The sequence below is a fragment of the Lepus europaeus genome, chromosome 5 (assembly GCF_033115175.1).
Source record: "Lepus europaeus isolate LE1 chromosome 5, mLepTim1.pri, whole genome shotgun sequence".
Lineage (NCBI taxonomy): Eukaryota > Metazoa > Chordata > Mammalia > Lagomorpha > Leporidae > Lepus > Lepus europaeus.
This window is the reverse complement of record NC_084831.1, coordinates 50744689-50768079: the sequence shown is the minus strand read 5'-3', so window position 1 is coordinate 50768079 and position 23391 is coordinate 50744689. Positions and strand designations below refer to the sequence as shown.

The window sequence follows — 23391 nt, the reverse complement described above, 5'->3', positions numbered from 1 at the left end:
GGCCCTGAGACAACTGAAATGGGAAGAGCGTGCTGTCTGCCCGAGGAGGACACGGCAGCCACGTGACCCTCAGAGCCTGTCTTGCAAGGAGTTCTCAGATTCAGGTCCTTGAGATGGGCGGGTCAGAAGAAAGAAAACAGCTTTGAGCTCTTCTCTGATTCTGCTGAGGGTAGACCGGAGCCACCCCACAATGTCCCATAAGGAACAGGCCGGCTTATGTAAGAGGGACTCACAGGGAGCTTTTGGTTGACTTGCTGAGCTGCTTTCTCACATGCTAAGCTCTCACTGCGCTGTGCACAGCCCCATGAAGGCCTTGCTTCCTCATACTGCCCTGGAATGCATACTCTCCCATCCCAAGTGCTTCCTGCCCAACTCCAATTCAACCAGTAGCTATCCAACTACCTTTAACCCCCACCTGACTCCTCTACCTTAAATGGGTGTATATTTCCATAGTAACCCAAATTTCCATTCCACTTACACTCCACTGTGACTTTCTCGCTCATCTCCCTTCTAGAATCTGAGCAGCTTAAAGTCAACAATTGTTTCACTTACTGCTACATTCCCAATATTCAAGAGAGTACCTGGAATAAAACAAACTTTCAGTAAATATCTGCAGAAGGGATGAAGGACCTCGAACAACTCTGACAGGGTTGATTCCTAAAACATAAACCCATTCTGAGACTGTTGGTGAAGATAACACCCTAGGAGGCACTCATGATCATGCAAGCATTTGCTTGGGTCACCTCAGGATGGATTTGCTCTCTCCTAAACTCCTGCCATCCCGCAATACAAAGACAGACTGGAGGCAGACATAAGGTTGAATCTCAGCTCTACCGCTCGCTCATTAGCTGCCTGAGGTGGGCCTATCTCACTGCTATTATTTGATCAAACAGAAAACATGACCTCTTCTCTCGTGAAGTGTTCAAAAGGATCCATCACAATGGTGGACGTGTGGCACACAAGTTAAGTCACCACCTGGGATGCTCACATCCCATACTTGGCATGCCTGGTTTAGGTTCCAGCTCCTCCACTTTCCATCCAGCTTCCTGATAATACGCCTGCACCCTGAGAGGCAGCAGGTGATTGTTCAAGTACTTGGGTCCCTGCCAACCACGTGGGAGACTCAGAGTACATTCCAGGCTCCAATTTTGACCTGACCCAGCCCTGGCTATGGTGGGCACTTGGTGAATGAAGCAGCAAATGGAAGACCTTTTCTCTCTCTCTCTCTCTCTGTGTGTGTGTGTGTGTCTTTCAAATAATATGAAGATAATTTTAATAATTTAAGCATAGTTTTTTTTTTTTTGGCTTAAAAATGCTTATGGCTTGCACAATCTGAGTTTTGCTTCCTTTCACTCCTGGATTTCTTATCTGCATCTAGAGGTAAGTATATGAAAAATAGACCTCTTCTTTCCAAAAATCCACTTACCACCATCAACATCACCAACATCCTCTGAAACATGAGTCCCCCAGCACTCTACAATGCACCAAATACCTTCTGACGTATCATCCCCATTTTATAGACAAGAAACTGAGGACCACAACAGGCGAAGTGAGCTATGCAGATCATGCACAGTAGGAGAATCTGGAGGGCTGGCCTGGAGGGAAACCCGGCCATGTGAACTCTTAAGGCCAGTGCTCCTTCACCACTGTCCAGCTGCTGCTTCCCAGGACATGGGAGGTGCTCGATAAATACTTGCACAGTGATTCACTCCCTTTCACAGGTCCTGGGCTTGTCTCTGACCCCAGTCAGAGCCAGACCACACAGCCGCATGCCAAGACAACTGCATAGGCTTCTCTCTGGGCCCAGCTTCTCCTCTCCTCTCTGAAGTTCACTGAATGCCAGGTCTGATGGAGGGCTTCAAGGGTCATAAGCACCAGCTGTTCTCAAGTGCCAGACTGTGGACTTGAGACCTAGTCCATGATGAATAATTTTCACTAATCAGCGGTGAGGTAATAATAAAGTTATGATACAAAAATAAATTTCTTTTCATTTATAAAATTAGGAATAATTAATTGGTGAAGAGAGTGATTGCTCTTATTTCCTAATTGCTTGCTTGTGTTGCTTGGGTAAGCTCCAATAACCAATAGAAGTGGCTCTCCAGGGAGAAAGGGTCCTCTGATGCCACGGTTCAGACCTTCTGCAAAGCCAGGATAAGAAATAGAGGCTTGGAGGACAGAGCCACTTCCTGAGCAGCTAACCTCTATGAACACTCCCTCTTTTTGCATTTCGGAGTTGGAAGACACTGAGCACTGAGATTACAAAGCCGAGAAGCCAACTGTAGTAGCTTTGTGAGAGGGTAGGGGATGGGTACTGATGGGGCCACCGAGTTGAGACCAGACTTTTCTTTCAACACTAAGATCACTCACAAGTTTTACTTCGTCCAGAGCCTCTCCAGGCAGGGAGGATCAGAGAGATGCTGGCCTGTACAGAACTCCCTGAGTCACTTCACCATTCAGCCAGCAGAGGTACCACGGCTTGCTGCACCCAGTCACGTCCTGAGGGAGGTCTTAGCTGCACAAATATTTCCAGGGTCCTCACACTAGCAGAGTTCAATCATGATTCACGCTTTCCTCTAGGCATATTTAAGAGGAATGCCAAGGTACCTACAAGATGTGGGTACACAAACCAGCGGTTATGGATTAGAACTTGTGTAATACCTGAAACAGATCACACCCACTTTCAGGTATGACTCTTCAAATGTGAGTCTAACATTGAACACCTAAACGGTGGATACTTTGATAAATTTTTATTCTAGGATTCATATGTACCTTAAAACTTTAGGGCTGGGGCTGGCATTGTAGTGCATTGGGTTAAGCAGCTGCCTGTGACCCTGGAATCCCTTGTCCTATCTGCTTTACTTCTGATCCAGCTTTCACTCCCTTCTCCCCATGTTATTGTGCCTGGGAAGACAGCAGATGATAACCCAAGTGCTTGGGCCCCTGACACTCTCATGGGAGAACTGGAAGGAGTTCCTGGCTCCACCTGGCCATTGTGGCCATTTGGGGAGTAAACCAGCAGATTGAAGTGCTCTCACTCTTTCCCTCTCTCTCTCTCTCTCTGTAGCTCTGACTTTCAAATAAATAATTTTTAAAAAACTTTAGGCCGGCGCTGCAGCTCAATAGGCTAATCCTCCGCCTGCGGCGCCAGCACACCGGGTCCTAGTCCAGGTCAGGGTGCTGGATTCTGTCCGGGTTGCTCCTCTTCCTGTCCAGCTCTCTGCTGTGGCCTGGGAGTACAGCGGAGGATGGGCCAAGTCCTTGGGCCCTGCACCCACGTGGGAGACCAGGAGAAGCACCTGGCTCCTGGCTTCAGATCAGCGTGGTGTGCCGGCTGCAGCACACCGGCCACAGTGGCCATTGGGGGGTGAACCAATGGTAAAGGAAGACCTTTCTCTCTGTCTCTCTCTCTCTCTCTCTCTGTCCACTCTGCCTGTCAAAAAAATAAATAAAAATAAAAAAATTAAAAATAAAAAAATAAATTAAAAAAAAATTTTAAAAAAAGAAATTAAAGGGGCCAGTGCTGTGGCTTGGTGGGTTAAAGCCTCAGCTTGCAGCACCAGCATCCTGCATTGGCACTGGTTCAAGTCCTGGATGCTCCACTTCCAATTCAGCTCCCTGCTAACATGCCTGAGAAAGCAGCATAGGATGCCTCAAGTCCTTGGGCCCCTGTTCCCACGTGGGAGACCCAGAAGAAACTCCTGTCTCTTGGCTTCAGATCAGCCCGGCTCTGATCCACTGTGGCTACTGGGGGAGTGAACCAGCGAAAGGAAGATCTCTCTCTCTCTGTCTCGACCTATCTCTGTAACTCTTTCAAATAAACAAAATAAATCTTAAAAAAAAGAAATTAAAGCAGACAAATATGTTAGCAGAAATTTAAAATGTAAACAAAAACTGGCTATCTGCCTGGGTATCTCATCTGCAGAGGAGGCAGAGATATCCTGCCTGAAAAAGGCCAGAATCTAACAAGCTAAATGTTCCATTCCTTTTTAAATCCATTTCTTAGTGACAGAAAACCCAAATGTACATTCTAGTATTGCCAGATGTTAACAGTCAGTGAGTGAATTCTTCATTTACAAAATAAGCAACAACACTGTCCTCATAATAATTAAACGAGCTAGGGGACTGAAAAGCACATAATAGATATTTAATAAAGTCTAGTACAGGTGTTAAACATGTCTGTCCATGGTTATCAAATAGGGTCAATATCTTAACTAGAATTCATTAAGTATCTCAGAAAGGTAAAACGCTTTTAGTATTTCAAACTGCTTTCACAAACGTAGTGAAGTCTCGACTTATTCCCAAAACAACATGGATTGATAGATGGGTAGAGGTACAGAGAGATGTACATAAAAGTGAAAAACCAAAGTAATTAAACATTCAGGAAAGGGTCTAGATGATTGTCAGGATTCACTGCAAAATTCTTTCAACTCTTCTGTGTGTTTGAAATTTGTGACAATAAACCACTTGGGGAGAAATGGCTTTCGCAGTGTCTTGCTCTTGGTCCAACACAGGAGAGCTCCTAGTGACAAAGGGCAAGTGTGGCTTCTTCCTTCCCTCTCCATAATCAGGCTCAGAGCTTTCTGTGCAGTAGTTACTGGACAAAATCTTGTTTCACTGAGTAAATCAAATATGCCTACAATAGCCAACCAGTTCTTCCCATTTTATTTTTTTAAAGATTTATTTACTTATTTGAAAGGCAGAGTTACAGACAGAGGGAGGTCTTCTATCTGCTGGTTCACTCCCCAAATGGCCACAATAGCTAGGGCTGGGCCAAGCTGAAGCCAGGAGCCAAAAGCTTGTTCTTGGTCTCTTGTGTGGATGCAGGGACCTAAGCACTTGGGCCATCTTACATTGTTTTCCCAGGTGCGTTGGCAGGGAGCTGTTTCGGAAGTGGAGCAGCAGGATCATGAACCATCACCTATATGGGATACCAGCACTGCAGGCAGCAGCTTAACCCCCATGCCACAGTGCTAGGCCAGTTCTTCTCATTTTAAAGAGGGAAAAACAGGGGCCAGTACTGTGGCGTAGCGGATAAAGCCACCTCCTGCAGTGCCAGCATCCCATATGGGCACCAGTTTGAGTCCTAGCTGTTCCACTTCTGACCTAGCTCTGCTATGGCCTGAGAAAGCAGTAGAAGATGACCCAAGTCCTTGGTCCCCTGCACCTGCGTGGGAGAAGCTCTTGGCTCCTGGCTTCAACCTGCCTTTCAAATAAATAAATAAATCTTTAAAAAAGAGGAAAAATAAAAAGTAAAACCAGCATAGATTATCAGAGAAACAAGATTCATGTACCCCTCCAGCAGAACCCCTGGTTTTGCATCCTGTGGGGGACTTCTGGTCTGCTGCCTCTGTTGCTTCCATCAGTACCTGAGCCTACAAACTTCCAAACTGACAGTTCACAGACAACCAAGTTACTATATCACAACACACATTAACTGCACTGGTATTTCTAGCATGTTTTCTGAAGGTAGTATCTTCTTCCACCAGGTTTGACCTCTTAGCCACTGTGAGAAAAGAATTTTGTTCAATTTTTGATTTACAACTGATCATACCGCATGAGCATATAGCTGGCCTAACTTAGCAATATTTTTCTCACCGTCTTGGTTATACTAAAAGCTTCCAGAATTAGTTGACATCTCTGGCAGTCAGGAAAATGGGAAGTATGCAAGTTGGGCAAGTGGCCTTTAGTGCCACAGTCAAATAGCAGAAAACACAAATGCATTCAGCAAATATGTACTGAGTCTGCTTTCACTGCAAAATACTGTGTTTTCAGAGTGTCAGTTGTTAAATCAACAACAAGAGTCACTGTGCACTTACTCCCCATGTAGGATCTCTGTCCTTAATGTGTTGTACTATGTGAATTAACAGTAAGACTAGTATTCAAACAGTACTCTTTGTGCGTCTGTGTAGATGCAATCTGTTGAAATCTTTACTTAGTATATACTAAGTTGATCTTCTGTATATAAAGATAATTAATGATGAATCTTAATGAAGAATGTGATGGGAGAGGGAGTAGGAGAGGAGATGGTTTATGGGTAGGAGGGTGGTCATGGGGGAAAAACACTGTAATCTAAAAGCTATACTTTTGAAATTTACATTTATTAAAAAAAGTTTTAAAAAATGAAAATCTGATAAAAAAATAAAGCACCTAGAAAAAAAGAGTGTCAATTGTTAAATCAATAACAGGAGTCACTATGCACTTGCTCCTCATGTAGGACCTCTGTCCTTAATGAGTTGTACTATGAGAATTAACAGTAAAACTTGTCTTCAAACAGTACTTTATACCTTGTGTGTCTGTGTTGAAATCTTTACTTAGTATAGTTGAAACTATTGAACTGTTGAAATCTTTACTTAGTATAGAGTTGATCTTCTGTACATAATTAAAAATGAATCTTAATGAAGAATGGGATGGGAGAGGGAGTAGGAGGTGGGACGGGAGTGGGAATGGGAGGGTGGGTAGGGGGGAAAAACCACTATATTTCAAAAACTGTACTTATGAAATTTATATTTATTAGATAAAACCTTTCTAAAAAATACTATTTGCTTTTGGGTATACAAAAGCAAGGTGCAAACAGATAAATTTGATCCTCAAGACTCTATATACCCAAGTGAGGAAGAAATATGGTTTTAAAAAAGAAAAACAAAACAAAACATGATTTAATACCAAAACAACCTTCATTAGGTAAGTCCCAATCCTTGGGCCAGCTTTGTGGCATAGCGGGTTAAGCTGCCACCCACAGTGCTGGCATCCTGTATGGGTACTAGTTCATAACCTGACTTCTCCACCTCTAATCCAGCTCCCTGTTAATGACCTGGGAAAGTATTAGAAGATGGCTCAAGTGCTTGGGCTTCTTCACCCATGTGGGAAACCTGAAAGAACTTGCTCCTGGTTCCTGGTTCCTGGCTCCTGGCTTCAGCCTGGCCCACCCTTAGCCATCGTGGCCATTTTGGGAATGAACAAGCAGATGGAAGATCTCTCTCTCTATCTCTCTTTGTAATTCTGTCTTTCAAATAAATAAATAAATCTTCTTTTAAAAAAAGCCCCAATGCTCATATCTGTAGACAAATCATCTCTTCAAGCCTTGTTACATTCATCCACAATAAGTAGGAAAGAACAACACTTACAAGAGCATGTCACAGACCAAATGAAGAAAATTACACATGGAAGCCTATCATAAGCCATAAAGTAAAATACAAACAAAAAGTATTATTGTGGGCCGGTGCTGTGGCATAGCGGGTTAAAGCCCTGACCTGAAGTGCCAGCGTCCCATGTGGGTGCCGGTTCTATTTCTGGCTGCTCCTCTTCAGATCCAGCTATCTGCTATGGCCTGGGAAAGCAGTGGAAGATGGCCCAAGTCCTTGATCCCCTGAACCCACGTGGGAGACCTGGAAGAAGCTCCTGGCTCCTGGCTCCTGGCTCCTGGCTTCGGATCAGCGCAACTCCGACCGTTGAGGCCATCTGGGGAGTGAACCAATGGATGGAAGACCTCTCTCTCTCTCTGTCTCTACCTATCTCTGTAACTCTGTCTTCCAAATAAATAAAATAAATCTTTTTTTAAAAAAGAGTATCATTATAATCACTGGTACTTATGAATTATAACTAGATATGATATCAGGCCAAGTTCTTCTTCTTCCTCCTCTTTCTCCTCCTCCTCCGGCTCCTCCCCCTCCCCTTCCTCCTCTTCTTCTCTTTCTCCTTCTTCTTCTTTTGCTTCATTTACATTTAAAAATTACTTTGTTGGAGTATAAAAATAAAACAGCACAGCCCATACATGGCAGAAATCAAATATACAAGTACAGGATGACAAAGAAAGAGCTCACAGTCCAGGTAGATAAAGGCAGGCCAACAGTCTCAACACTACATGATTTGGTTATAAGATCCATTTATGGGCAGACCACCCTGGAGAGAAAATCCACAACAGATGCTCTAACAACAGCTGACTATACTGTTTGCATTGCTCAAAGGCTGGGAGGAACTGGGTCTGAACGTATAGAGCCCTGGTCTGAACATTCTAAAGGGAGACTTTGTGGTTCAGTAGACAAGGCTTGGAGTCTTGGATTCTTGGTAGCCACCACAGGAGTCCAAATCTAAAAGAGCAGCCCAGAGGAGTTGCTGCCTGTATCTAGAGCCTCCAGTTCACACACACAAAAAGCTGTGACTCAGGTAATAGGACTGTAGCAAAGGGGAGGGTGTAGGGGGGAAAGAAGTGGTAAAGCTCCAAGTCTCAATTCTCACACTGGGGAAGGGTAAATCAGCTTACACTCTGCATGTATGCAGTGGACTTTCACAGTGGAATGGAACGGCTGAGCAGATACTCAGAGCAATCAACAATGGTGTGACAGACAATTTAATAAGGTCATCCCTCCTTCCATCCAAATATTTACTGACTTAATAATGGTAAGGGTATCCTGTGCCCCAGATACTAGGGATGCCACTGGAAACAGAGAGCAGGATCCTAATCAACTCCAGACACAGTCACCGGAGGCTTCTTGGAGGAAGTGATACGGAGTCTTGAGCCATTAGTTTGTGTTTGCCAGGTGATAGAAGAAACTATTAGAAGTTTGCAGGCAGAAGGGAAAAACCTGGGCAAAGACACAGTGGTGTGGGAGAACATGGGCATGGAAGCATTAGAGCCACTGACAAGAAATTCACCATCTGGAATGTCTCCATTTCTCTAAGCATTTGTTATAGGAAAGGTAATGGATTCCTTGAACAAATTCCCACAGCCTAGGTCTCAAATACAAATGCCCATGGAGGGAGGGCTGGAAAGGGAACTGAGTGAAGCAAGCTGGGCAGGGCCTGCTGTGAAATGAAGAACACCAGCCCTTTTTGCAAAGGGCAGCCCCTCCTTGCTCCAGCCAATTCCTTCCACATGGAAATGTGGACCTGGTATTGCCAGGTTCTTTTATTACTTTCTCAAGGGAAGCAGGAAAATCTGCTTTTTTTTTTTTTAACGTGAAATTTCTTAGTTTTTAGATATTGGAAACTAATTCAAAATTGGTTTTGTTTTAAGACAGAGTGGGTCAACCCAAATATTTTTGGGGCCTGGGCTGGGCTTGTGGGCTGCCACACTGTACAGTCGTAGCAGGTGAGGACAGTGGTTACAGCCCAGGAGCAGGAGGTCAGCTGCACTAGGTGAGGATCCTGGCTTTACCACTGACTTACTATGAACCTCTAGGAAAGCTGCTTAAGTCCTCTGAGGCTCAGTGTCCTTGTCTGTATAATGGGATGATAATACTATGTCACTAAGGCATTTAGTTGAAATCTTGAATGTGAAATCCTAGTATGGTACCTTTTAGGAAAACAAGAAGAAAAAAAATCCCTTGTTAAATAATAAAATGTTGTTGAGCAGAAAGGTTAGCAATGACTACAAGATTTTTTTTTTTTCATGGAAAATTACTAAGAAGTAATAAAGGCATGAGCATTGTGCTATCACAGTAGCAAACTATTCCAACCATGGGCAGGGTCCCATTACTGTTTTCTGTGTACTTGGCCAATATTTTTTTACACTGAAAAATTCTTAAAACTACCATTTATAAAACTGCATATTCAGTCTGCTAACATTTTGCCTTTAACATTACAGGGTAAACTTTGTTGTTGCTATACAAATATTTATTATCTACCCAGCATGTATGCCAGAATTGTTTTTTGAAGTCATAAAACAGATCATGTCACACCCATGCTTAAAATCCATCAGCCATTTCCCATTGCTCTTGGAATAAAATCCACATTTCTGCCCTTAGCCTCAAGGCAATACATGCTTTGGCCCCTTCCCACTTCTCCATCCTGCCTCCCACAACTCCTGGCTTGCTCAAACCCTCCCAGCCCTACTGACCCTCTTTGCTGATCTCCCTCCCAAGGAACCTGTAGCTCCCCCTTCCTGAAAATCTCATCATTCGGTTCAAACAAAACCCTGAGAGAGACCTCTGCTAACCATGCCAAATCTGGTCATCTGTGTTTTTCCTTCACAACGTTATTAAAAAAAAAAATCATTTTGTATATATAATGCAGTTGCCTCTCTGTCTGTTTTCTGCCTCTCTATTCTAGGCTCTAACTTCCAGGAAGACTATCCAGGGCCCTTGTGTCTCTCTTTCCCCAAAGCACAGCATACTGCCTAACACATAGGAGACACTCAACATTTATTAAATGAAACAAAGAACCCACTCCCTATTGGTCTTGGATCCTCCTGGACATGTCACCTGCAAAGTTCTTCACTGCATCAGTCCATGCAGAGCCTGTAGGGCAGGAAAGTGAAATGCTGAACCCATACTCTGGGTGTGAGATGCCAAAGTTCCAATGCCAGTTTCACCACTTATTAGGAAAATGACTCTGGACAAGTTGCTGAACCTCTCTGTACCTGTCTCTTTATAAAAGATGATAATCACTTCAAGCGTAGCTGTGAGGATTAGGTGAATTAACATGGGTAAAATGCACAGGAAATGTTAGGCATAAGCACTTCACACACTTTAGCTTCTGTTTCCATCTATTTCTTACTCTATTGCCTTAGTGTATCCATGCAGGGATCTTCAAAAAGTTCATGGAAGATGAATTATATGAAAAAACTATGCATAGGATTTGAAACATTTTGTACCAACACAAATTTATCTTTTAACTCCATTTTCCCACAAACGTGCCGAATTAACATGTATCTTTCTCCCCTGCTCAGATTGTAGTTTCTTGAGAGTATAGACTGCTTCCAGATTTCAAAACAAAGTTGCACAGGCTCCCATGGGTGGTGGATGGTGGGACAGAGTTCTGGCAAGCTCTTTATAAGTGTTTGTTTACATGATTGAGACCAGAACAAGTTATTTAATTTTAGGAGCTTCAGTTTTCTCATCTGTAAAGAGAGATGACATCTATTCTACAAGACTGGTGGGAAGATTAAATAAAATAATCCTTCAGAAATAAAATAACTCAAGGGCTGGGGGCACTGGTAAGTTTTAGGGGAAACAAGGAGAAAGCACTCAGTAAGACTATCTCCTTTGCAGTTCAATGCTGGCTGCCTGATAGCATAGACATAACACAGTACATAGATGACACAAATAAATGAATGAAACCACGTTTTATATTCCCCAACTATTTTCTATGTTTGTCTCAGACAACTTGATAGTAATTTCTAGATGTTATCTTTAACTACTAGGCAAACAAGGAAAACACAGTACTCAGTTTGGCCAACTCCACAAAGTAAGACACCCTGGTATTTAAAACTCTCTCTGTTGGTGACAGGGTGTAACTGAAACACCCATGGATAGAGAAAAACAATTATAAACAAAATGGAGTCGAAATTAAACTACTATTTGAATATTTACCATATAAGTCACTTCACAAATATCTGACTAACTCACAACAATTCTACAAAGCAGACACAACTCTCCTCACTCTATAGCTCACCACGTCAGGGGTCAGAGAAGCTGATTCAGCTTGTCCGAGGCACATAACTGGTAAGTGGTAGAGAGAGACCTACGTGCACTGCATTTGGTTTCAAATATCGTACTACTTGTTGCTTTTTTTTTTTTTTTTTTTGCCAGGTAGAGTTAGACAGTGAGAAAGAGGGACAGAGAGAGAGTTATAGACAGTGAGAGAGAGACAGAAAGGTCTTCCTTTCCGTTGGTTCACTTCCCTAATAGCCACTATGGCCGGTGCTGCGCTGATCCGAAGCCAGGAGCCAGGTACTTCCTCCCAGTCTCCCATGCGGGTGCAGGGACCCAAGCACTTGGGCCATCCTCCACTGCCTTCCTGGGCCACAGCAGAGAGCTGGACTGGAAGAGCAACCGGGACAGAATCTGGCGCCCCAACCGGGATTAGAACCTGGGGTGCCAGCGCCACAGGCAGAGGATTAACCAAGTAACCCACGGCACCAGCCTACTTGTTGCTATTGTTATAGAATCATGCTATAGCACCCAAGTTCCTCAATATCCTGCATGAAGTCGCTTCAAAAAGTTCATGGAAAATGAATATTATGAAAAAACCATGCATGGATTTTAACAATTTTGCACCAAAATAAACTTACCTTTGAATTCCACTTACTATGAATTGTGAAGTATCCTCACATTAGTTCTATGCTATAAACCACTGAATACCATTAGACCCAAAGCTGAAACTATAAGCCAAAGCAACTAACAAGAAAGACTATAGTTGTTATCAAATTGCCATTAAAAAAAAAAAAAGATGGCATTTCAAAGAAAGAATTTACACTGCTTATCTTTCATGAAGTTTTAAGATTACAATAAATCTCATGATAGAGGAAAGATGTTATTATATCATCAAGAAGAATGAAATAAAGACAGACAAAGCATTAGAAATGGGTTGGGCAACCCCTTATTTTATAGAAAGGACTAGAAGAACGAGGCTTTCCTGACCTCTAGCAGCATTTAATTGTTGGCAGTTCCAACTTCAAAACACTCCACCAAAATCTCCCAGACCTAGCAAGATATTATCCAAACCCTTCTCTCGGCTTCCAAACTCCCTGATTCCTTCAAAGAATCAACATGTACCAGTAAAGAGAGAAGATGTCCTTAGAACCAATCAGAGAAACATTTACTCATTCCCAGACATGGTATCAGGGAAACAGAAGCAGAGGTGCATGGACTGGGGCGATGGGACGGGCAGATGTACTTTCTGAACCCAAAAGCAAAATCCTTGGACATTCCAGCCCGTTGGTTCCAGTCCCTTGGAAGGAACAATTAAAATCGCAGACTATAAAATGATTACTTTTCTGCTCTGCTGACAATGGCAAAAAAAGAGGAAACAGTCAATAGACAGATTGGAGTATCTCTATGTAACCCCTTTAAGCCACGTTAATTATCTCCCATTAACATTGAGCTGTCAGGCCCGGCATCAGCCCGTTAACGTTCTTGACCTTCCTCAGTCTGTACCTTGTTACCCTACGATGTTTCATGTTTATACAGATAGGAGTCTCCAGCCGCTCCGGCCTGACAGAACTTAATTTACATTTGGCCTTCATTAAGATGAGAGTCAGAATCATTGAGACCAAATGGAAAAGCCAGACTGCTGGGGGTTATGAAAAATTCAAATGGCATTTTCCCTTTCATCTGACAATTCTTATTAAGGAGACATACGTCAACCTGAAACCCACAAACCTGAAATGTTAAGGACATGACTGAAATTCCATACGGCAGAACTAAGACCTCAGTGACTTTGCCCCAGTCATGGTGGTCCAGTGCGCCTCTTCTGTTTTCTGGGAAGTCGGAACTCCAAATTCCGCTCAGTTCCCTCACATCTGATTCCAGGTTAAGGACAAGGAGCAAAGCACAAAGAACAGCGAGCCTGATGTGAGTGGTTACAGCTGCTCCTCCACCTGACGCCCCTCAGAGGCAATCAGTCTCAATGCCCTGTGGGTACTGTCCCTTATAGATTTCTGGAGGGGCTGGCATTGTGGCCTAATTGGTTAAGCTGCCACCTGCAACGCTGCCATCCCATATGGGTGCCCGCTGAAGTCCTAGCTGCTCTACTTCCAATTCAGTTTCTTGCTAATGTGCCTAAGAGAGCAACAGAGGATGGCCCAAGTGTTTAGACCCTTGCACCCATGTGGGAGATTCAGAGGAAGCTCCTGGTTCCTGACTTCAGCCTGGCCCTACCCAGGCTGTTGTGGCTATTTGGGGAGTGAATCAGCGGATGGAGGCTCAGGCTCACTCACTCGCTCGCTCTCTCTCCCTCTCTCTCTCTCTCTGGTGTGAGTTACTCTGCCTTTCAATAAATAAAATAAAAAATTTTTAAAAAGGCTTCTTGAACCCATCTCCCCTCCATCCTGTAAGCCTGATTCAGGTCTCACTGGTTCTTACTTGGAGTCCTACAACAGCCCTGACTGGGACACTCAAAGTACGTGCTGAGCACTGATCAGGTGCCAGCCATTTGGTTAGGGATAGAGACACAGCAATGAGCCAAATGGATAAGATCTCCATTCTCCTGTAAGTTACAAGTGTTGGAAGGGACAAGCATCAGACAAATCGTCATACAAATGGACACATCATTGCGATTTATGAATAATACAATTAAGTAAAATGAGGAGAAAATGTCAAGATTTACATGAGGGCCAGGAAAAGCTTTTCTCAGTGAGGCTGAGACCTAAATGATGAGGAAAAACCAGTGGTGGGTGAGGGAAGAATATTGTGGGCAGAAGGCACAGCACTGTCAAGACAAGGGACCTAGGGCTGGCACTGCGGCATAGCGGGTAAAGCCCCTGCCTGCAGTGTCAGCATCCCATATGGGCACCGGTTCTAGGAGTTCTAGCTGTTTCACTTTCGATCCAGCTCTCTGCTATGGCCTGGGAAAGCAGTAGAAGATGGCCCAAGTCCTTGGGCCCCTGCACCCATGTGGGAGACACAGAAGAAGCTCCTGGCTCCTGGCTTTGGATTGGCACAGTTCTGGCCATTGTGGCCATCTGGAGAGTGAACCAGCAGAAGGAAGACCTCTCCCTCTCTCTCTCTCTCTCTGCCTCCCTGTAACTCTTGCCTTTCAAACAAATAAATACATCTTTAAAATAAAAAATAGAGAGATCAGGACCAGAAAACTTTTTCTCTGGAGGTACAGGTAGTATATATTTCCCACCTTGCAGCCCATTTAGTTTCTGTGTCAACTACTCAGCTCTGTCACCATCAGGCAATACATAAACAAATGAGTGTGGCTGGGTTCCAACATAATTGGATTTATAATCACTAAAGTTTTAATTTCACGTAATTTTCACGTGACAACATATTCTCCTTTTGACCCTTTCTCAGCCGTTTGAAAATGAAAGTCCTCTTAGCCCCTAACTCATCCAATAACAAGCATCAGGCCAAATTCTGCCAAGCTCTCACCGGGACTCAGGCAGCCGAGAAGTAGGTGTGTTTCAGGAATCCTGTGTGGACCTTGAGGAAGGATGAGAATGAGCAATATGTGGGCACACACTGTAAAGTGAGAGGGGGAGGTAGAAACAACAGTACCTACCGTCTTCTGGGCCATGCTATAAATTTTGGAATCTAGCCTAAGAGCAATGCAAAGCCATCAAAGCACTTTCAACAGAAAAGTGAAAAATTTTTATTTTTTAATTCTCATCCTTCCTGTCTTCTCTACTAAGCAAAACTTCCACTCACATCATACAACTTGCTTCCAGGAAGCAAATTATTTTCTCCCAAAGCACTTTACATATTACTGAATCGCAGTGCTTAGTACATCTTCTGACATTTCTGATACCATAGCTCTCTCCTCCACCTACCCTATGCCCAGTGCTTCCCAACCACTGTCCCCAGGGGACGCTGTGCCTCTCAGGGGTAAGGCTGAGTCCTTTTTGTCCTCATATCCCTGGTGCCCACCACAGTTGCTGATTCACAGCAGGAGCTTGGTTAAGATTTGGTAAATTCTTAACCAAGGAATGAATAAAGAGTAGAAAAGTATCAACTCAATGGATTTCAGACACAAAACTCATATCTTCATTTAAATGTCTGCTTGAACAGCTCTACCAAAGCTATCTAACTTGCCTGTGTCACATTAAAAACAAAGTACTGGGTCTGGTGCTGTGGTGTAGCAGGTTAAGCCACTGCCTGCAATGTTGGCATCTCATATAGGCACTGGTTTGAGACCGGCTGCTCCATTTCCGATCCAGCACTCTGCTATGGCCTAGGAAAGCATCAGAAGATGGCCCAAGTCCTTGGGCCTGCACTCACATGGGAGACCCAAAGGAAGCTCCTGGCTCCTGCCTTCGGATTGTCACAGCTCTAGCCATCGTGGCCAATTGAGTGAACCAGCAGATGGAAGACCTCTCTCTCTCTCTCTCTCTCTCTGCCTCTGCTTCTATCTCTGTGTAACTTTGACTTTCAAATAAATCTTTAAAAAAAAAAAAAAACAAAGTACTGTTCCTGATTTGCCAGAATTGCATGAATTTCATGGCACTAGGGCAGAGTACTTGGAATTAAAAACGATTTCAAAAGTCTACAAATTGTTAGACACAAATATCCTCATATTTGCAGACCCTAACCCAGGGCTACTGAATCAGAATCTGCAGATTTCCAGGTGGCTCATTCACACACTAAAGTTTGAGAAGAACCATAAGCCATCCCAGTCAGGCTTTAAGAGGATGATGTACAACTGATTTTAGGAATATCTTTCATTTCGAATTTACAATTATGTTACATCCAAAGGGATTCTTGGAAAGAATTCCCTTGTATGCTTACCAAGAGAATAAAAACAATGTGTATTTGAGATCAACCAACAGGGAGTTGAATACACAGTAAGGCAAAGTGTAGAACCTTATTCAGAAAATTCTGAAAGGAAACTGATTTCTTAAAAGAATTAAAAGAAGAAAATCTTTGAAGGTCACAAGTAATCTAGAACTTATTTTTCTGTAGGCTATGGTGCAGATTAATCTCAACTATATGATGTCAAGTATCTTGAGAGGTTCATACCAGCCCTACTTGTAGAATTCCTGGGACGTATGGCCCAAGCTGGCCATGCAGCAGGTATTCAATAAGGCCATGATGAACCAGCCACCACCTGCCCAATCTTCCTTGATAAATCAGTGTAAGTCTTCTTTCTGTATTGCCAGAAAGGGTGAAAATATTCAGTCCAATCCTTCTCCCACAACTAGTTTAAGCCACCTTAAGAACACCACTACACCTGTACCAGCTCTTCCCAAAGTGGCTTGCTTCAATGAAGAATTTTAGTACTACATGGCAGGATGGAAGGAGCTGGGATTTGTATCCCAGCAGATATGGGTTGAAAGCCTGATCAGTGACAACTGAGCACCAAAGGAGAAACTTGTTGAAGTGAAATGGACACTATAAGAAACAATGACCTGATCAGCTCTTGTCCTGACTGTTGATGTACAATATAATACTTTATCCTTTTTAGTATTTGTTGTTGTTGTTGTTGTTGTTCTAGTACTAGTGGTTGAACTCTGTAATTAAAACACAATTATTCTCAGGTGTTTAAATTTTAACTGAAAAGTGATCCCTGTTAAATATAAGAGTGGGAAAAAGAGAGGGAGGAGATGTACAATTTGGGGCATGCTCAATCGGACTTGCCCCAAATGGTGGAGTTAGAAAAGTGCCAGGGGATTCCAATACAATCCCATCAAGGTGGCATGTACCAATGCCATCTCACTAGTCCAAGTGATCAATCTCAGTTCACAATTGATGACTCTGATAGGTCTAAGAGTCAAAGGGATCACGCAAACAAGACTAGTGTCTGCTAATACTAACTGATAGAATCAAAAAGGGAGAGAAGGATCCAACATGGGAAGCGGGATACACAGCAGACTCATAGAATGGCAGATGTCCTAAATAGCACTCTGGCCTCAGAATCAGCCCTTAAACCATTTGGATCTGGCTGAAGAGCCCATGAGAGTATTTCAGGCATGGAAAGCCAAGACACCCTGGGAAAAAAAAAAAAAAAAGACCTAAATGAAAGATCTCTGCGAGTGAGATCCCAGTGGAAAGAACGGGGCCATCAAAGAAGGAGGTACCTTTCTCTGAAGGGAGGAGAGAACTTCCACTTTGACTATGACCCTATCGGAATAAGATCAAAGTCGGCGAACCCTAAAGGCTTCCATAGCCTTGGCAACTCATGACTAGAGCCTAGGGAGATTACTGACACCATAAACAAGAGTGTCAAATTGTTAAGTCAACAACAGGAGTCACTGTATACTTACATCTCATGTGGGATCTGTCCTTAATGTGTTGTCTAATGTGAAGTGATGCTATAACTAGTACTAAAACAGTATTTTTGACTTTGTGTTTCTATGTGCGTGCAAACTGATGAAATCTTTACTTAGTATATACTAAGTTGATCTTCTGTATATAAAGATAATTGAAAATGAAAAAAAAAAACCTGGTGTTAAATTGGAAATTGCATAGAAAATTAATTAATTTTTTAAAAATATCATGTAGGATCTCTGTCTTTAATGTGCTGTACACTGTTATTTAATGCTATAACTAGTACTCCAACGGTATTTTTCACTTTGTGTTGCTATGTGGGGGCAAACTGTTGAAATCTTTGCTTAATATATACTGAACTGATCTTTTGTATATAAAGAGAATTGAAAATGAATCTTGATGTGAATGGAAGGGGAGAGGGAGTGGGAAAGGGGAGGGTTGCGGGTGGGAGGGAAGTTATGGGGGGGGAAGCCATTGTAATCCATAAGCTATACTTTGGAAATTTATATTCATTAAATAAAAGTGAAAAAAAAAAAAAAGAAAGAAAGCCTGGCTCTAGGGGGGCCAGCGCTGTGGCATAGCAAGTAAAGCTGCTGCCTGCAGTGTTAGCATCCCATATGGGCACTGGCTTGAGACCCAGCTGCTCCACTTCCAATCCAGCTCTCTGCTATGGCCTGGGAAAGCAGTAGAAGATGGCCCAAGTCCTTGGGTCCCTGCACCCATGAGAGAAACACAGAAGAAGCTACTGGCTCCTGGCTTCGGATTGGCTCAGCTCCAGCCATTGCAGCCAATGGGGGAGTAAACCAGCAGATGAAAGGCCTCTCTCTCTCTGTCTCTCTTCCTCTCCCTCTCTCTCTGTGTAACTCTTTCAAATGAATAAATAAATCTTTAAAAAAAAAAAAAAGAAAAGAAAACCTAGCTCTATCTCATATTTGGGAAAGTCTACAATCTCTCAGCCTGTTTCCCATGCTATCTACCAGTCAGATCTTGTTATGATCAAATCAATCCATGTCAATAAAACACAGAGAGAGTGTGTGTTTCAGCCCATATCAGGATCAGGTCTTCAAACTAATCTAATCAAATTCTCACTGTAAAGATGGAAAGAGTGAGTGCTAGGATGAGAAGTGCTTTGTCCAAAGCACACAACTGTTGACAGCAGAGTCAGTATTAGAGTCTGGAAATCTCTGCCTCCTAAGCAAGTCTGTTTTCACTCTTAGCAACCATGAAAGCCTTTCTGCAAATTTAAACTTGCTATACATGGAGCTGGCATTGTGGTACAGGGTGGGGGGTAAAGCCACTGCTGCTTGCAACACCAGCATCCTATATGGGCCCAAGTTTGTGTCCCAGCTGCTCCAGTTCCAATCCATCTCCCTGTTAATGGCCTGGGAAAACCAGATGAAGTTGGCCCAAGTGCTTGGGCCCCTACTATCCACGTCAGAGACCTGGAAGAAGCTCCTGGATCCTGGTTTTGGCCTGCTGCCACCCTGATCAAAGCAGCCACTTGGGAAGTGAACCAACAGATAGAAAATCTCTCTCTCAATCTCTCTCTCTCTCTCTCTCTTTCAAATAAATAAATCTGTTATTAAAAAAAAACTTATGATACAACTCAACATACAAGTAAAAACTAGATAGCAAGCCAAATCCACTTTGATGACTACAGCCCTTCCCTCTTACTCCCTTTCTGCCTCATGGTGGCAATGCTGGGACTCCTTCCCAGCATCCCTCAGCTCTCCATTCACAAGCTGAAAATAATGAAAGACTCAGCTCTCCTGAAATCTTAGAGCCAGTCAATGAATCACAGTAGGTCTTACTCACCAGATAGACTCTCTATTCCCCAGACCACCTAGGGATTTTCAAGTCCCTGTAGCTCCCAAAGGACTTGAACTTTCTCACACATCCATCTCTAATGGGAACCATTAAGCTGACATCACCATTCTCCACACTTCATAAAGGAGTCCTAACATATGGAAATGGAAACCACCTGCAAATGCTTTAACCAGAGATCACCCTATCACTCAAGGACTTGGAAACTCAAGTGCAATAGAGAAAGGAATACCCTAAAATGTCAACAAGGTCAAAGATTAATAATTTGGGGCTCTGAAAGCATAGAGGAAAAGAAAGCTTTAGTCAGGAGATCTGGATTTAAATCCTGGCTCTGCCACTTTCTAATTGGAATAGTAATTAACCTCCCTGTCCTTCAGCGCAGAACTGGATATTAAAAGAACTGCTTTTGGAGTCAGTAGTCTTAGGTTCAAATCCTGACCATGTCATGTACTTAATGTTTCACTTCGGGCCAACTGATCTCTATGTGCTTTACCTCTTTTGTATGTAAAACAAAGACCCCCCCACCTCCAAAATATGGACTTCATAGACTTGCAGGATTCAAAGACACCATAAAATATGAGGATACTTCAAAATGTTCATAGGATGTACCAATGTGGTGATGTAGCAAGTTGAGCCGCTGCCTATGATATTGGCATCCCATTTGAGTGCTGCTTAGAGTTTTGGCGACTCCACTTCTGATCCAGCTCCCTGTTAATACATGTGGCAGCAGAAGATGGCCCAGGTGTTTGAGCCCCTGCCATCCACTTGGGAGACATGGATGGAGCTCCTGTTTCGTGACTTCAGCCTGGCAGAGCCATGGCTGTTGTGGTCATTTGGAGTGAACCACTGGAGGGAAGACACTTTTCTTTCTGTGTTTCCCTCTCTCTGTAACTACCTTTCAAATAAGTAAATAATTTTAAAATGTTCATGGGAAATGCATATTTTGAAAAACATGCATGGATTTAAAAAAATTTATCAAATTGAAGTTATATTTTAATTTCATTTTTCCACAAACTTTTAAAAATACTTATTTATATGTATTTGAAAGGCAGAGAGACAGAGAGTTCTTCCATCCACTGGTTCATTCCCCCAAATACCTGCAAGAGCTGTGGCTTGGCCAGGCCAAAACCAGGAGCCCAGAACTCAATCCATGTCTTCCACATGGGTGGCAGGTACCCAAGTACTTGAGCCATTACCACTGCCTCCCAAGATTCTCATTAGTAGGAAGCTGGAATAAAAACCATGGCTGGAACTCTAACCCAATCACTCTGATATGGGATGCAGGCATTCCCAACCACTGCATCAAGTATCTGCCCCTCCACAAAGTTTTTGAAGTACCGCTGTGCTTATCACAGGGCCCCAGATGAGTTAAGCATATAAAAACAAAGTAGGGTGAGCATTTAGCTTAGTAGTTAAGTTGTTGCACGGGTCCCCAGTATTCCATATCAGATGATGCCTGGTTTGAGAACTAACTATGCTTTTGATTGCAGCTTCCTACTAATGCACACTTTGGGAAGCAGCAAATGATGCCTCAAGTACTTGGGTTCCTGCCATCCCCAGGGGAGAGATTCAGATGGAGTGCCAAGCTCCTGGCTTCAGCCTGGCCCAGCCCTGGTTGGTGTGGTAATCTGGAGAATGAATCAGGAGATGGAAGATCTCTCTGCCTTTCAAACAAAATGAAAATAAGTAATAAACAAGCAAAAGAACAAAGTGCCTTAATTTACAATCTACTCAATAAAATACGATCAACCTTTCTCAGAGAGTTGCTGGGTAAAGTCAAACATCACAGAAGTCAGCAGGGTGCCTGGTCCTTGCAGATGCATAATACCAGGACTTACCTCTTTTAGCCACAGAAGCTTTGGGGCCTGCATTTCCACAGACATCACTCCCCCGACATACTGGAGGACCCTGTGCTTGGTCTCGTTGATCCTCTGGACCTGGCTGACTGCTCGATGGTCCAGCCACATGATGATGTTTCGATGGGGATCTCCTGGCAGAGACCACAGTGAGATGGGGATAAATACGCATTCTTTTCCTTCTAACACAAGGGGAGTCATTATGGATTCCCAAGGGCAAAATGCTGCCAACTTCTATAATTTCATGTACCAAGAATGAACAAAGTGAAAGGACACGAGCAAGGCTAATGAGTACTCTGTACCTAAACCTTGCATTTCCATCCCAGCAACGTATTCTTTGACCATAACCTCAGGGTTAAAAGCTGACACTAAAACCAGTCAAAATTGACCTATTAATCATATGAGGACTGTCATTCATTCATTCTCTCTCTCTTCTTGCTCCCTAGATTTCCTCAGTTGTACAATAACTTCTCTGGGCTATACATTCAGGAAAACAGCCTATGGAATAGACTAAAACAATACTTTGTCTCAAGATCTGTCGTCTTTAAACAAATATTTTGATGGCATAATCTACTAATAACTATGCAATGGTGTTTATCTGCTCCTATGTCCACTTTGTCTAGTCAGTTTAATTAAAATTAGTTCACTGAGATGTTTCTTTTTCATTCTTTTGGTTTATTTGCTGGAACGGGAATCATGTGAGCTTTGGAGTTAGTCAAACCTAATGGGAAACACTGATTCTTTAAGTTAAGGATGAAAACATATTTAGGGGCCAGTGCTGTGGCGTAGTAATTAAAGCCGCCACCTGCACTTCCAACATCCCGTGCGGGTACCAGTTTGCGTCCCAGCTGCTCCATTTCCAATCCAGCTCTCTGCTATGGCCTGGGAAAGCAGTACAGGATGGCCCAAGTCCTTGGGCCCCTGCCACATGGGAAGACCCAGAGGAAACTCCTGGCTCCTAGCTTCAGATTGGCCCAGCCGCAGCTGTTGCAGCCATTTGGGAAGTGAACCAGCAGATGGAAGACATCTCTCTTTCTGCCTCTCTGTAACTCTGCCTTTCAAATAATAAATAAATAAATCTTAAAAAAAAGATATATTTAGAAAGTCCTGAAATTTCCCTTAGCCTCATTATCTTCACCTCCAAGGTGGGGGTAATAATACCTAATTGCATATAAGGATCACCTGAGATCTTTCACTCATTAAACAAGATAGTGAGCACAAAGGGCAAGTACCTATCAGATAGGATGCCCTCAGGAGGAGTAAATCATAAAGGACAGAACTTAAAACCAGCTGGAAAAGGAGCAGCACCTCCAAGAGCCTACCTCTCCCATCCTATAGCTCAGAGGGTAACACTGACCACCCACCCGTCCTGTCTTCCTAGCTTCTGGGAATTCGTCACATACTGATGGGCAAACCAGGATTCCTCTCACATCCTCCCATCTCTCCACTGGCAAGGTGCAGAAAAGAGCAAGGAATATGCCCAAGAGATTATTAGAGGAAACACAAAAGGAAACCAACCAGTTTACTGAACCGAGCATTGTCACACCTTATTTTATTTAATGGCAAGTTAACTGTAGCAGCTACCTATCTTGCTGGTAGCAAACATTTATAATGTATGTTTGTGTGCCTCCCAAGTCCTGTGCAAAATGTTTAACATGCATCATTTCACTGAGTTCTCAAGACAACCTTCTGCACCAGGTAATATCATCCACTGAGACTCCAAGGTCCAAGCTATGCCCAATGTCTCACAGCTGGGAAATGCAGGAAGTGTGCCTTGAAAGCAGAGCTGCGTCAAGAACAAATAGATTGGTAAAATGAATAAACCAGAGTCGGACCTGTCAACATGAATAATGGTCCCAGTGGAGATATTTTAAAGCACACTATATTTTGTCTGTTGTTGTGGGTGTAGATTCGTGGGGTAAAAACACAAGAACGGTGTGTGCTTACGAGTAGCCACTGCAGCAGAAAGGCTGCCTGTGAGGCAGAGGGGAAGGGATGGGGCACAGATACCAACAGAAGTTTTCTTTTAAAAATTTGCAAAATGGCAGATTTCTTCTGTGTAT

General features: G+C 43.2%; 1 protein-coding gene across 5 annotated transcripts in view; it reads right to left on the bottom strand.

The window, feature by feature from the left end:
• FGGY (FGGY carbohydrate kinase domain containing) overlaps window positions 1-23391 on the bottom strand; it is a 511589-nt gene that overhangs the window by 433589 nt on the left and 54609 nt on the right. For all 5 annotated transcript variants that reach the window (XM_062193368.1, XM_062193367.1, XM_062193366.1 and 2 more), the window contains exon 4: window positions 21311-21462. In XM_062193368.1, the coding sequence (XP_062049352.1) occupies window positions 21311-21462 (152 nt within the window). The remainder of the gene's footprint in view (window positions 1-21310; window positions 21463-23391) is intronic.